The sequence below is a fragment of the Setaria viridis genome, chromosome 4 (assembly GCF_005286985.2).
Source record: "Setaria viridis chromosome 4, Setaria_viridis_v4.0, whole genome shotgun sequence".
NCBI lineage: Eukaryota > Viridiplantae > Streptophyta > Magnoliopsida > Poales > Poaceae > Setaria > Setaria viridis.
In genome coordinates this window covers 1979284-1992487 of record NC_048266.2, presented here as the reverse complement: position 1 = coordinate 1992487, position 13204 = coordinate 1979284, and the positions used below count along the sequence as shown (strand labels likewise).

Here is a 13204-nt window from a genome sequence, read left to right as displayed (position 1 = left end):
GTGGTGCAGGTACTGACGGCAGGTCGTCGTCGTCGACGACGACGAAACACCTGTGGGCAAGGACGAGAGGGCATTGATCGCTGTCGCTGCCCACCGCGACCTGCCAAACCTTGCCATCAAATCGAGGCCTCCCTTCGCCCAGGCTTCCAAGCAATCTCGCAGTGAGAACATTTTGATACCAATCCCTACTGTAACTGTCCCATTCGGCCATTCCTCGCGAAGACTTCGCGGTCGCCTGAAACTCCGAATTCCCCTCTCCTGGAATATCCGCAGGCTGCTGTCAGTTGAAAAATGCAGCTGCTTCCTGCATTTTTTTGAAATAAAATTTAAGCAAGTTGCCAATCATGTCTGCCGTCGCCGTGCTCACGCAGGAGTCATGGAACGATAAACAAAATGCAACAGGACCATAATGATCCATGATTATTCAGACAATCCTTCAGAAGCAAAGCCCCTCAGCAAATTGACCGCCAAAGATAGCATATTTTAAATTCATAACGACAAAGACGAATACGATATAAATATAAGGTCATTTTCAAATTTCAAGAAAAGAAGATATCTTGTTTGGTTAATCAGTGAGCCTAGCAATTTTGTGCCTCGTCTCGTCTCGCCTGCATGCACGACACCTCCTTTTCCGCGTGTAATTATTCGGTTCCTACCAACTAACTTAACTGCAGGGCTGCCTTTAGCCGCTGATCCGCCCTGCCGACTCGCCATCGATCTCCCTCGCCACTCCCTCCCCTGATTCCACGCTGGCTCCTCTTGACCGACTCTGCCGCAGGTTTCATTGCCTCTCCCTCTCAGCTCTCACCCCGCCCGACGCCATTCTCGCCATGGCTCCTCAGGCTCAGAGGTACGTAACTCCCTCCGCCCTCTCAGGCCTCAAGGTTCTGTCGTCCCGTACATCGGAGACACCAAGATCGCCGGAAAGCTGCCGCCTTTTCGCGTTTCCCTTAGCCTCTGTTCCGCGGTTTCCGTTGTTGTTGTACTCGTCGTCTTCAGTCTCCGCCTCGGAGTTGCCACCGTTTCTGAGTTTTTTTTTCAATTCCTTGCGTGTTTTTCGGAATAATTGATTTGGGGATGAGCCAGATACGATGCACTGACTGAAGGCAGGGAGGAAACTGATTTCTTCTTCTTCTTCTTCTGGTCCTCTGTAACAGTGCCTAGGGAGAGGAAGTGATACAGGGAGAGGAGAGACAAGGGGGGAGGATGGAGATCGAGGAGGACGCCGGCGAGATGGGGGAAATGGAGGCCCCCGCCGTCAGCACGGTGGCGGTGGCGATCAGCGGGAGCAGGAGCAGCAGGCACGCGCTCAAGTGGGCCCTCGACAAGTTCGTCCCCGAAGGGAGGGTCCTCTTCCGAATCCTGCACGTGCGGCCGGCGATCACCATGGTGCCCACCCCAAGTGAGCTACCCTCTGCCCCACTGATTTCAACTCCATATATGCAGTAGCAGTTCATGTAATCTTCTTCTTAAAGAAAACAGTTCATGTAGTCTTTCAGAGAAGAACGCAGTTCTTGTATGCGAACTCAACTTTGTATGCTAGTCTGAAGTTCTAGTATCTGCGTTATGTGTTTTTTTAATGGAGAAATTGAGAGGAGATTTGGATTATGATTTAGGATGTTCTAACAGGAGGAGGTACCAATTTAATATGACAATAGAAAAATGAATTAATTAAAATGTTTTACAAGGTCAGTGCACTGAATGTGGACTCTGCGTCGCAATATTGGATAAAGTAGCAGAATAAACCTTCAGATTATTATTTGTTATGGAGATTAGATATAGCGATGCCAATACCTTCTGTGTTAGTCCTCAAGGAGAACATAGCTTATGAACTGGCTAGTTAATACAGGATACTCAATTTTCCTCTTTTCATTGAGGGATGTACCCATAATCTATTAGGTATCCATTCATGCATGGTAGGGACTAGGGAGACTAGATCCACTACTAGCCATCAGCACCAGCTATGAACAAATTTTGTTATTGCGACGCCACACCAACTGTGCACCAGCTACTGAACTCGGTGCACTGCACAATTAGGCTGTATGATTCCAGAACCTTTGTTGTAGCCTTGTAGGTGCCAACAATATGTAATTATGAGTGTACCTGTTTCTTGCTTCAATTCCAAATCATTAGAGTACTAACTGGTTCCCTTTTCTCCTTTTCTTAGTGGGTAATTTTATCCCAATCTCACAAGTACGCGAAGACGTAGCTTCTGCATACAGGAAAGAAGCAGAATGGCAAGCGAGTAATATGCTTCTTCCTTTCAAGAAAATGTGTGCTCAGAAAAAGGTTGGCTTGCAAAATTGTATATGCATTCCACACATGCAGTTTTTTTAGGAATTACTTAGTATACTCATGGATCAAATAGCATATTTTACTCCACTTTTACTCTATATCTGATGAGCAGGTAGAAGCGGAAGCTGTTTTACTTGAATCAGATGATGTCGCTGCTGCTATAAGTGAAGAAATAGGAAAATTCAATATTTGCAAATTAGTTTTAGGTTCTTCATCAAAGAATATATTCCGAAGGTAAGTTCTTACTATTAATGTTCAGTATTTATTTGAACGAATGTCTACCTTACTGCATATTATTGATCAATCTATAGATGAGCACATATGTATGTTAATCAGTCCTATAGTCATGCTGCATGATTTTGATTACGTGAACAAGAGGATCTGGCACTCAAGCATGAACAAATCCAAAGTTGCGAGGCCAGTGATAAAATTTGACACGTGATATTCTATCCATGATAAACCTTGTATGAAGTTTAAATATTAGTACAGATGCATTGACGTTCCCTGTGATCATGATCTCTGAACAAACGCATGCTAATATAGATGAGCTAGTTGAACAAATCAGGGTAAGGCCTAAGGCTACACCACTTGCGGGTTCTTTACAAGTTTCTTGTCACACGGCTTTTGAAGAAACTGGCAAAGAAAGTAATGCAAAGTTAACAAATAATTAGCTAAAGGGCAAGAGTAATATAGGGCAGATATGTGAGGACCGTACCAGTGACTTGTTTCTGTCGCCATTGTTAAACCATAGCTGTCAACCAAAAAGAGTGGTGCGATAAAACTGAACCCTGAATGCTGAATCCTTACACCTCATGTAAATAACACTAAGGACTAGAGGAAATGTAGATGGCAATATAAAAATGATAGTCTTAAGTGTTTCTAAGATGCATCGCTTTTCAGGAAACTCAAAGGAAGTAAGACTGCAACAAAAATTTCTGAGTCCATTCCGAGCTTCTGTACAGCATTTGTTATTTCGAAAGGCAAACTATCATTTGTACGCTCAGCTACATCCGACATTGTTGAAACACCTCGATCCATATCTTCTTCAACTGTTTCTTCTCCTAGTTCTAGAAGTCTTTCCTCCTGTACACCTTCAGGTAATATACAAGTACAAAAGTTGATGTTAATGTGAAGTAATTGGTTTGCACATGTCCTTTTCCAAAAAAAAATATGTTGGTTTTAACAGCTACTTAATTGGATATGATGAGTTTGACTTATAATCTTCTATAGAGCTAAGTCGATGAAGAAAATTCTAGTTTTGTCTCTGCCTGCATATTTGAGGTTGAGTATTGTTTGGTGTTTGGATATCAAAACATTTAATTTCTGGTGCTGTTGGAAGTACTTTACTCTAAACATACAGACTCGCACAATGTCGCAATATTGATAGTTAAGATGAAATTTTATTTAATGAACATGTCTATCATATTCCTAGAATTTCAATCACCCTAGATCAGCAAATTTCTTGATCAGAAGTAAAAGAAAACTTTCAGAAAGAGCAATGCATTTGGTCATTTGTTCTTTGCATTCATATTATTGTACTAATGTTGTATTCTAAAATATAGTGTATTAATGATTCTACCAACTGCAGAATGGGGAGATACGTATGGAACAGCAAATGTATCATTCCGCCAACCTTCCCTGCCATTGCAGCATGATCAAGCATTGGCAATCATAAACAATTTATCGAATAGGAGAGCTAGCTCTTCAGGCAGTGTTGTGAGCGAGATCTCTAACAATGATGACCCAGCCCTGACGAGTTCACACTCAATCATATCTGAGATGCAGTTCAGTAGTGGTAGCAGTGGAAATTCTATCTACAAGAGCTTCCACAGAGATAATTTGACTGATAACTCTGATCGTGCATCAGTTTCAGAAATATCAGAAAATGTAAATCATTCTAATGATCAGGTATTCCCACACCTTCAAAGAACACAGTAAATTGCTTCCTTCAAAAGATTAGTAACATACTCCCTCCGTCCCAAATTACTATTCGGTCTGGTTTTTCTAGATACATAGCTTTTGCTATGGACCTAGATATATGTATGTCTAGATACGTAGCAAAAGTTATGCATCTAGAAAAACTAAAATGAATTGTAATTTGGGACGGAGGGAGTACCACATTAAAAGAAACTAATGTTTGTGAACAACTCGTGCTAAGCAGGATGATCTCAGGCTTCAGATTGAAAGGTTGAGGGACAAATTACAACATTTTCATAAGCTACATGAATGTGCTCAGCAAGAATCATTTGACACCACTCAAAAAGTAATGTTATCTCTTCATTGTAGGCAGTATTCAAAAGTATATATAGCATAAATGATCTAACATTTACCTGTTGCGTCTTTCCTATTAGCTGCATAAGTTGCGCACTCAACACATTGAGGATGAAATCAAGCTTAAAGAAACTGAACTTACAGAGGACAGGGTAAGAAGATTGGTAAGAAAAAAGGAGATGGAAGAACACGAAGCCGGGAGAGAAGCTGAGTTTAAGCAATGCTCTGGTGAAATTGAAGAAAAACACAGCTATAGTGGCCAGGAAGCTAATGAGAACGAAACGGGAAAGAAGATTGCAGGACGCTGTTTTGATGACTATAATAGGTATACATGGGAGGAGATTCAGGCATCGACTTCATCGTTCTCTTCTGCTCTTATGATCGGCAAGGGATCATATGGCACCGTTTACAAGGCGAAATTCCACCATACAGTAGCAGCTGTCAAAGTATTGAACTCCCCTGAAGGCTGTGGAACTCAACAATTACAGCAGGAGGTATTCTCATTTTCCTCGACAAAGTGCACCTTATACAAAGAGTAGTAAAAACTACTTTTCTTCTATCACACAATTTATGAACATTCCTCTAACTTTCTAATGCAATCACATATGTTGTTTGTTGTATGTTAACTAGTGTTTGGATTATTTATGTTCGCTCATCATCCTGACCAAAACTACTACATCAAAATCTAAAGGCAGTAATAACTCATCTTGTTTCAGCTCGAGGTCCTTGGTAAAATCCGGCATCCTCACCTGCTGATGATGCTTGGAGCATGCCCTGAACATGGTTGCCTGGTTTATGAGTACATGGAAAATGGTAGCCTGGATGACATGCTGCAACGCAGGAATAATACACCGCCATTGACCTGGTTTGACCGTTTCAGAATAACCTGGGAGGTGGCCACCACTCTGATGTTTCTTCACAGTTCCAAACCGGAGCCTATCATCCACCGTGATCTGAAACCCGCAAACATATTACTGGACCGGAACTTGGTTAGCAAGATAGGTGATGTAGGCCTATCAACTTTGCTTCCAAGCATGGGCCAGTACCTGTCTACAATGGTCAAGAATACTGCACCTGTGGGCACGCTGTGCTACATCGATCCAGAGTACCAAAGGACCGGTGTACTATCCATGAAATCCGATGTTTATGCACTAGGCATTGTGATCTTGCAGTTGCTGACAGCGAGATCACCGATGGGCCTTGCGCATGTTGTGGAGACCGCACTAGAGGATGGTTGCTTTGCTGACATCCTGGATGCAACTGCTGGGCAGTGGCCTTTGAATGAGACACAAGAATTGGCTGCTCTGGCACTCAGGTGCTCTGAAATGAGGCGTAAAGACCGGCCTGACTTGAACGAGCATGTTCTTCCGACACTGGAGCGACTGAAGGATGTTGCAACCAAGGCCAGGGAGTCTGTTCTTAAGGGCCACACGGCACCTCCAAGCCATTTCATTTGCCCCATACTTCAGGTCTGAACTCAGCATTTTCTCTTTGTGAACTGTAGTGAACATTTCATAGGACGATTTGCTGAGCTGTTTTCTCACCACTAATGTTTCAGGAAGTGATGATCGATCCATATGTTGCATCAGATGGTTACACCTATGATCGTAAGGCGATTGAGTTGTGGCTAAGTACGAACGACACGTCCCCGATGACCAATCTGCGTTTACCGAACAAGGGCCTGATACCAAATCATTCTCTTCGTTCTGCAATCATGGACTGGAGATCGAAAAGCAAGTGATGCAGCAATGGCTGATTTCACTCACAATGAAGATGCCATTTTTTTCCCCTTGGAAAATCTTATGTGGAAGTAGTCTTGAGAAAAGGGTTTTAGGTTATGCAGCTCAAGTGAAATGTAAAAAAATAGTCTGGTGGCATATATGTACAGCTACCTCGCTGTTTTTGTATGCCTGTAGTTAATACGGATTGTCATGATTCATCATTTGATTCTGACAGTAGCTTTGAATTGTGCATCTTGCTGCTGTTTTACGCTGTTTTTTTCTCGACAGGAACTGTTGTCATGTTCAGTTAGACTGTCCCTCTTTCGGTAATGGTACCAGTTGTTGAGAAGGAGCACAACATAAAAGGAGCACAACTAAGATGGAGTAGATATTGAAAATATTCAGGGGACAGGTGAACCTTTCATGACAACATGCATCAGTTTCAATATGGATGCAAAGTATTAAAGCAATGGAACAGTGGTTAAAGTAAAGTAAACAACTTTTCAGAAGACGGTAAAAGTAAACAAATCAGCTGCATGGGCATGGTTGAAGGCTCAAAGAACAGCTTTACATGTTAGTAGGCATTGTTTGAAACCCATGATTTTCACCAAAACTAATTTTGCAAGAATAACAGGAAACCGTTCGATTTTCGTAGGGATCGAAAGTATGTATTTCCCAAGTTTTGAACAGGATCTTTCTAGTGCTGTTCCTGAGCACTCTAGGCATCTTGAGTACAGTAGCTGCGTTAGGTCAGCCCTCCCTCTTCCACTGATTGGAAGCACAAGTTGTTCATGGGAGGACTCAAAAGCTGGAAGCAAGCTTTCAAATAACTTTGATCCCTGCAGATCGCGTAAAGATACAATTGCCGGTTGAAAAGAACTCCCCCCCGGGCCAAATCCAATCAAGCAGGATCATAGTCTAATCACACCACTTAAAGCTCTGACCGCGACTTTAACCTGTGTGTCACTGCTCTGCAGATTTGCTTTCGATTAAAGAACATGAACTTGCTCATATTTTTATCTGCAGTTACTACCAGCTTTTCCTGTTCATCAAGCCTAATGAATCGTGCATCACCGTCACCTAATCTCAGTCTCAGGCGTCACTGTACTAGTAAGATTTGGTTGAGACTCAAGAACAGCAAGCAAGATGTTAGGTCAGGTATGCAAATTACACTGAAGCAGTGCAAGAGAGAGAGAGAGAGAGAGAGAGAGAGAGAGAGAGAGAGAGAGAGAGAGAGAGAGAGAGAGAGAGAGAGAGAGAGAGAGAGAGAGAGAGAGAGAGAGAAGAAGAAGAAGAATGAGGATTGATCGACAGCATGGCCGCCGGTGATGCTTTGTTGGGCAAGAAATTAGTAAAGATTTGATTTGCATTAACTTTCTTCACCAATCAATTAGTACAATCAATCACGCTGTTATTTCACCAACCAGCAGATTAGGTGAACTGGTTTACACGCCGTCCAGGAAAAAGCGGACAGCCATCTTTGTTTGTTGTTCGTTCGTCGTCGTCGTTGTTGTTTTCAGAAACCCAACTGATGAATTAATCCAAAAGAAAAAAAAAAGGGAAAGAAAAAAGAAAATCTCCTCTCCTGATTAACTGATTAATTAATTACTCCGGCCACCACCTGCGAGATCCTAATCAGAACTTGTGTTCATTCTTCTAATCAATCATCCATCATCGGTCGATCCATCACCCTGCGGCCATGGCGATCGAGATCGATTGATGGATCCGATCCACCGTTCTTAGAACAGCTCTCTGGTGACGAGCGGCGCGGCGGCGGCGTTCCACGTGCTCTGTCCTGTCCGGTCAACGGCGGCCGGGAAGAACTGGCAGTGGCTGGGCACCACGCTGCCGGCGACGGCGGTGGCGGCGGCGGGGGCGGGGGAGGCATTAGATTTGGGGTGGCATTGTTGCTGGTGGTTAGCGGCGACGCGGCGGCAGGAGGGGCACATTGTGAGCGTGGCGGCGGGGGAGGAGGCGGGCTGCGCGGCGGTCGAGGGCGCGGCCTTGAGCGCCCTGAGGTCGGCGAGCTCCTTCTCGAGGCGCTTGTTCTCGTCGGCGAGGCGCTCGCACCATCGCTTGAGGTACTCGCAGTCGACCTCCGTCTGCTTGAGCTTTGTCCGGGCGCGGCGGTTCTGGAACCACACCTCCACCTGCCGCGGCCGGAGGCCCAGCCGGTTAGCCAGGGCGACCTTCTGCTTCTGTGGAAAAAAAATGGTGGAAATCTTGATCAGTTGTTTTGTTTCCGCCATGATGGATCACGAGAGAGAAAGGAAGAAGAAGGAGATGAAGAGGAAGGAGAAGGTGCTTACGGGGTTGAGCGTGCTGTGCGTCTTGAAGCACTCCTCGAGCACGGCGGCCTGGTCCTTGGAGAGGCGGAGCTTCTTCCTCCCCCCGGCGCCGTCCGCGCCGTCCTCCTCGTCGCTGCGGACGCCGCCGGAGCCGGTGCGCTCGAGCTCCCTCTTGTTGTCCCCGCCGCCGCTGGTGCCGCTGGAGAGCGCCGCGGCGCTGTCGGGCGACGTGGACGCCCGCATCGCCCCGCTGTCGGGATCCACAGCCGCCGCGGCGGCGGCGTGGTGCGGCTGGTGCGGCTGAGCGGCGACGACGGAGCTGAGCGCGGCGGCCCAGGGGGACGAGCCGGCGGTGGTGATGGAGGAGGAGAGGCTGCCCTGGGAGGTGAGCCCGAGGCCGAGGCTGAGGCCGAGGTCGAGGCTAGCGGTCTGGGGAATCATATCGTTAATCGTCTGGCAGACGAGGTGGGTATACGTCTCCTCGGCGGAGTGGTGGGAGGGAATGGCGCGGCGCGGCGAGGTGGGTCGGGAGAGCAGGCGCTGGAGGATGGCGATGGCATGCGGTGGTGGAGGAGGAGGCGTATAAATAGGCGGGGGCGGGGGAGGTCGGGTGGCTGTGGTGGCAGGGCAGCGCAGCGCAGCGATGCAAATGATGAGCTGTGCCGTGCGGGTGGAGTGGATCTCCGCTCAGCTACCTGTGAGCTCTCTCTCTCCTGCAATTATTAATGGTGGGAGGGAGGGAGGATGGACGGATCGCTCAGGTCATCATCGCGATCTGCTCCGGCCGCTTTGACCCGGCGCGATCTCCCTCGGCTCCCAAAGCCGAGCTGTGTCTCTCTTTGGCTCGGTCGGGGACCCTGGCTCGGCTCACCTCGGCTCGTCCGTCCGTGCGGGGTAGGGGTAGGCGTGTAGCAGCAGCAGCAGCCGCCTTGGGACTTGGCGCGCGCGTGCGTGCGTTCGGCTGTCTGTCTGTCTGTCTGTCCGGTGCCTTCGCTTTCCTTGTTTAATTTGGTTGGTCTGGTCCGGCTAGGATGGTTTTATTGAAGGATTAGCATTAGGGTAATCTCTAGCTGTCGTAGGTAGCTTAGAATTAGCAAGTGTGGATTGCACGTCAACACGCTCACAAATTGCACGGGTTATATATATTGCCTTGCTAAACTTTAGCAACTAGAGTGTAGTCCCATTTAGTCCCAAATTTGCCAAACTTCCTTGCTAAACTTTGGTTGCTAAATTTTAGTCTATAAGTAATCTTTTGGTTGCTAAACCTTGCTAAAAGGTGAGGTGGACACCCTTTGCCCCCCCGCCTGTCTAGATATTCCCCTCTCATTAAGGGCAAATAGGTTATTGCCTACCTTATTAAATGTTGTTTAGCCCATGAAACCAAACGGTCATGACTAAAGTTTAGCAACTACAGTTTAGCAACTTTTAACCCTAAAGTTTAGTAAAGATATCCTAATAGGCCCATTATAGACCGGTCTTTAAATGTAAAAAGCCAGGACAGGGAGCGAGTCGGTCAGAAGGCAGTACGACAAGCAAATTCGGAGCAGTATATTCGCACGCATGCATGATGCATGCATGTATGGTGGCGGCTGGCCAGGAACGAATGCTACGGCCGGAACAGGCTCTCTGCTAGCTTTGGAATCCTCTACGAGAATATTGGATCTTTCCTGCGCGCACGACGCTGAGTCGCTGACCGGTTCCCCACCCGTGCAACCTGTCCCTGCCGCTGGTCTCTAGCTTCGATTCCCCTCCAGTGCGTGGCGCTGATGATCCCTAGGAAGCGCGCGCGACCCGCAAGCAACAAAGGCGCCATGCATGCAGCCTCTAGCGCATGTACGCACGTACACGTACGCGAGTTCGTTAGCGACAAGATCGCGTGGATCCATGCGTGGCGCCAAAAACCGCCACGGGAACGGGGAAGAGGTCAACGCACGCAGGGCGCGACGCGGCAACTGATGATATGGTGCACACGACGTACGAAGCCCGGAATTCCTCCGGTAGCTCGCCGGCCGGTGTCCCCCCCGGGCCGTGCCAACAAGCAACACCGGCCCCTCGCCCATTAGCTTCCAATGCAAATCCACGTCGTCGTGTTTACGAGCGATAATATAATCGCTGTAAGTTTACAAGCAGCAAGACGAGATCGGATTATTTTTTTGATTTTTTTGCTAGCTAGCTGCCGCTGGCCTGCTAATTGGCAACATTGCTCCCGGTTTTCCAGGCGGTACGATCAACGAAGTTAGTTAATTAGATTCACCATTCATTGCCTGCCGTCTGGTGACGATTACTCCTAGCTGGAGTAAATATGGAACTAACAATCATTCCGTTTCGCAATGTAGAGCCGCCCTGCAAGATCGAGCACATCTCTATGCGTGCACCAACCAATAAAAGCATGCATGGTAATAATAGCAATTATTTAGTAGTATAAGGTTATTATCCTACTGCGGTGATTAATCTAACCCAAAGAAAAGCTAGCTGAGCCGACAGCTGTGAATCTAGCTTTACGCTGCATTCTCCCCATTACGTTATGCAGTTGTGTAGTATTGTTCATATATGGCAGTTAATTTTAGCGATCGATCGGCGCCACTGCCCTGCGTGAGTACTTAGCTCTCCATCACCTGAATTACTCGATCTACTGCTAACAGTTCAGATTATCCGTTATTACTTGTAGTAAGATAGGCAGTTGCCAATTGCACTCTTGTTGCTTGTAAAAGTTCATTCAAATCGAGTATCTCTGAATATCACCTACGATAGACGTAATAATCATTCCATTTCAAAAAACGTGGGCGCAACAAAGCACATCTTACGCGAGCAAATAGAAATAAAAAAAAATATGCATGGGATTGCACCACTGGTGATTCTAGTCCATGCAAACTGGCCGCTGATGCCTGATGACCGGACAACTGTGAATCTTCACGCTGACTTCTAATCCAGCTGTTTTCATCTTCATGACACGGTTTAAAGCAAGGCCGTGTATAAAAATTATAACAGCGCACAGCCCATGATTAACGAGGCTGGCTTACGTCGAGCCGGCTCGTGGCTCCCCCCGCCCGATCGGCTCGTCCGACCGAGCCGGGGAGAAAACGCGGAGGCACGGCCCATGATTTGATTTCCAGCGCAGCAGCTGCTGCCCGCGGCCCTCCTGAGGCGGGGCCCACGCGGGGTGGAGGAGAGAGAGGCAGGGACAGGGGTGGCCCACCGGCCCGGCCGTGCGCCTCGCTTTGCCGGGGCTTTTCCTGACACCCCCACAAACCCCCCGCAATCATTGGGGGCTCCTTCCCAACCCCATGCTCCACTGCTTAAACTATGCGCCCGCTCATCATTTCCTCCCCACAATATCCTTCCCTCTCACCAAATTTTTTTTTTCCTCAGGCCAGCAGGCCCCATCGTTCCTCCCTCCTCTTTCCAGTATTTTTTTTCCTCCCCCATCTATAGAACAGAAAACAAAATCGCACAATCCTTTTTCTATTTTGTACACCCTTTCCATTTTGTAGCAAAGTAATTAAACTGACTCTGCAGCGCACATACGGAGATAGTCAAGTGAGCGATAAGCACGACGACACATCACGCCATCCGTTGCCGAAACCATTAGGTGGGAAAGATTTGCAAGGATCGTGCGCCCGCGCTAGCATCTTCGACCACGATAGGCGGTGGCGCCCACCGCATATGGAGTGTTGGAGTCTTCATATTGATGGCATACTGCCGTAACAACAGGTGATTGTGAGCGTTGATTCTAAAAAAACGACATGCTATTTGTACATGTTCCTAGCATTTTATACAAAACACCACCCTTTTTCCAGCCTTTTCCCGCCCCCCATGTTCCTCTATCTCCTCTAACTGATCTATCAGTCCAACCTACCTCACCCCAGGTTGGAGGAATTATTGGCTGGGTCATGCTTGCCTCCCAGCTCCATCAGTGGTTGTTCGCTTGTTCCTCCATTCTTTGCACCGTGGGGCCTTGCACTTTCTCCTTGATGCACTCAATGATTGCGCCGAGAGCTTTACTCCCTTTTCCTCTCACTGAACTTGTTCTAGCTTCTCCTCTCTCTTTGTTTTTCCTGATAATCAAGTCTACGAATGTTAAACAAGTCTGGACATATCTTGGGCGGTCTAACCAGACATCAGATTCGGAATTTTGGGGAGTATAAGAGAAAACTAACAAACTTTTGAGTTACAAGTTGGTCTACTAATTGTAAGCCGCACCACATCATTAAGGCTAAGTGGTCTGGTAAGAGAAAAGGAATAGAGAATTTGGTCATGAATCAGGAGCTTTCGTCGATAATGTACTATATACAATCTCTGTTCTATTTAAGGTGCAGCCTGATCAGGTTTCATCGGCTTTAGTTAAATTAACCTGGGAATGTTCAACAGGAAAACATGACCGCGGAATCAAAACCAGACATCAGAATCAGAACTTGGAGCAAGCCAACAAAACTGAGTTACACTTGATCAACTGATTACATATATGCTACGCGACCATCATTAAGGTTAAGTGGTCGGTCTTGCTATGGGGGAGAAGGATTAGAAAAGTTAATCGTCAATTAGGAACTTTTAATCTGTTGATAACGTAGTATGATATCTGCAATCAGTTTCATTACCTTATAATATATCATGTCCAAGTTGGTAAAAGAT

At 46.7% G+C, this 13204-nt stretch overlaps 2 protein-coding genes across 2 annotated transcripts; one reads left to right on the top strand and one right to left on the bottom strand.

Moving 5' to 3' along the window:
* The first annotated feature begins 643 nt into the window (after positions 1-643).
* On the top strand, positions 644-6539 carry LOC117851762 (U-box domain-containing protein 35). The gene is made up of 10 exons (XM_034733661.2): positions 644-850; positions 1158-1402; positions 2168-2289; positions 2408-2529; positions 3196-3392; positions 3884-4203; positions 4457-4558; positions 4647-5060; positions 5283-6035; positions 6125-6539. Exons 2-10 carry the CDS (start codon positions 1207-1209, stop codon positions 6305-6307), a joined length of 2409 nt encoding a protein of 802 aa, XP_034589552.1. The 5' UTR covers positions 644-850; positions 1158-1206; the 3' UTR covers positions 6308-6539.
* A 1096-nt stretch (positions 6540-7635) lies between these two features.
* LOC117851765 (homeobox-leucine zipper protein HOX2) lies at positions 7636-9302 on the bottom strand. Its single transcript, XM_034733664.2, has 2 exons — positions 8597-9302; positions 7636-8485 (listed from the first exon to the last, which is right to left on the bottom strand). The coding sequence occupies exons 1-2, from the start codon at positions 9014-9016 to the stop codon at positions 8027-8029; spliced, it is 879 nt and encodes a 292-aa protein (XP_034589555.1). The 5' UTR covers positions 9017-9302; the 3' UTR covers positions 7636-8026.
* Positions 9303-13204: the final 3902 nt, after the last annotated feature.

What these genes read in the sequence shown, in the direction of transcription:
- LOC117851762 (XM_034733661.2), top strand. Translation starts at nt 1,207, where the DNA reads ATGGAGATCGAGGAGGACGCCGGCGAGATGGGGGAAATGGAGGCCCCC. An exon ending in AAATGTGTGCTCAGAAAAAG is followed by an intron (nt 2,290 to 2,407) that starts GTTGGCTTGCAA and finishes TCTGATGAGCAG; the next exon opens with GTAGAAGCGGAAGCTGTTTT. An exon ending in TCATTTGCCCCATACTTCAG is followed by an intron (nt 6,036 to 6,124) that starts GTCTGAACTCAG and finishes CTAATGTTTCAG; the next exon opens with GAAGTGATGATCGATCCATA.
- LOC117851765 (XM_034733664.2), bottom strand. Translation starts at nt 9,016, where the DNA reads ATGATTCCCCAGACCGCTAGCCTCGACCTCGGCCTCAGCCTCGGCCTC. An exon ending in CGCACAGCACGCTCAACCCC is followed by an intron (nt 8,486 to 8,596) that starts GTAAGCACCTTC and finishes TTTTTTCCACAG; the next exon opens with AAGCAGAAGGTCGCCCTGGC.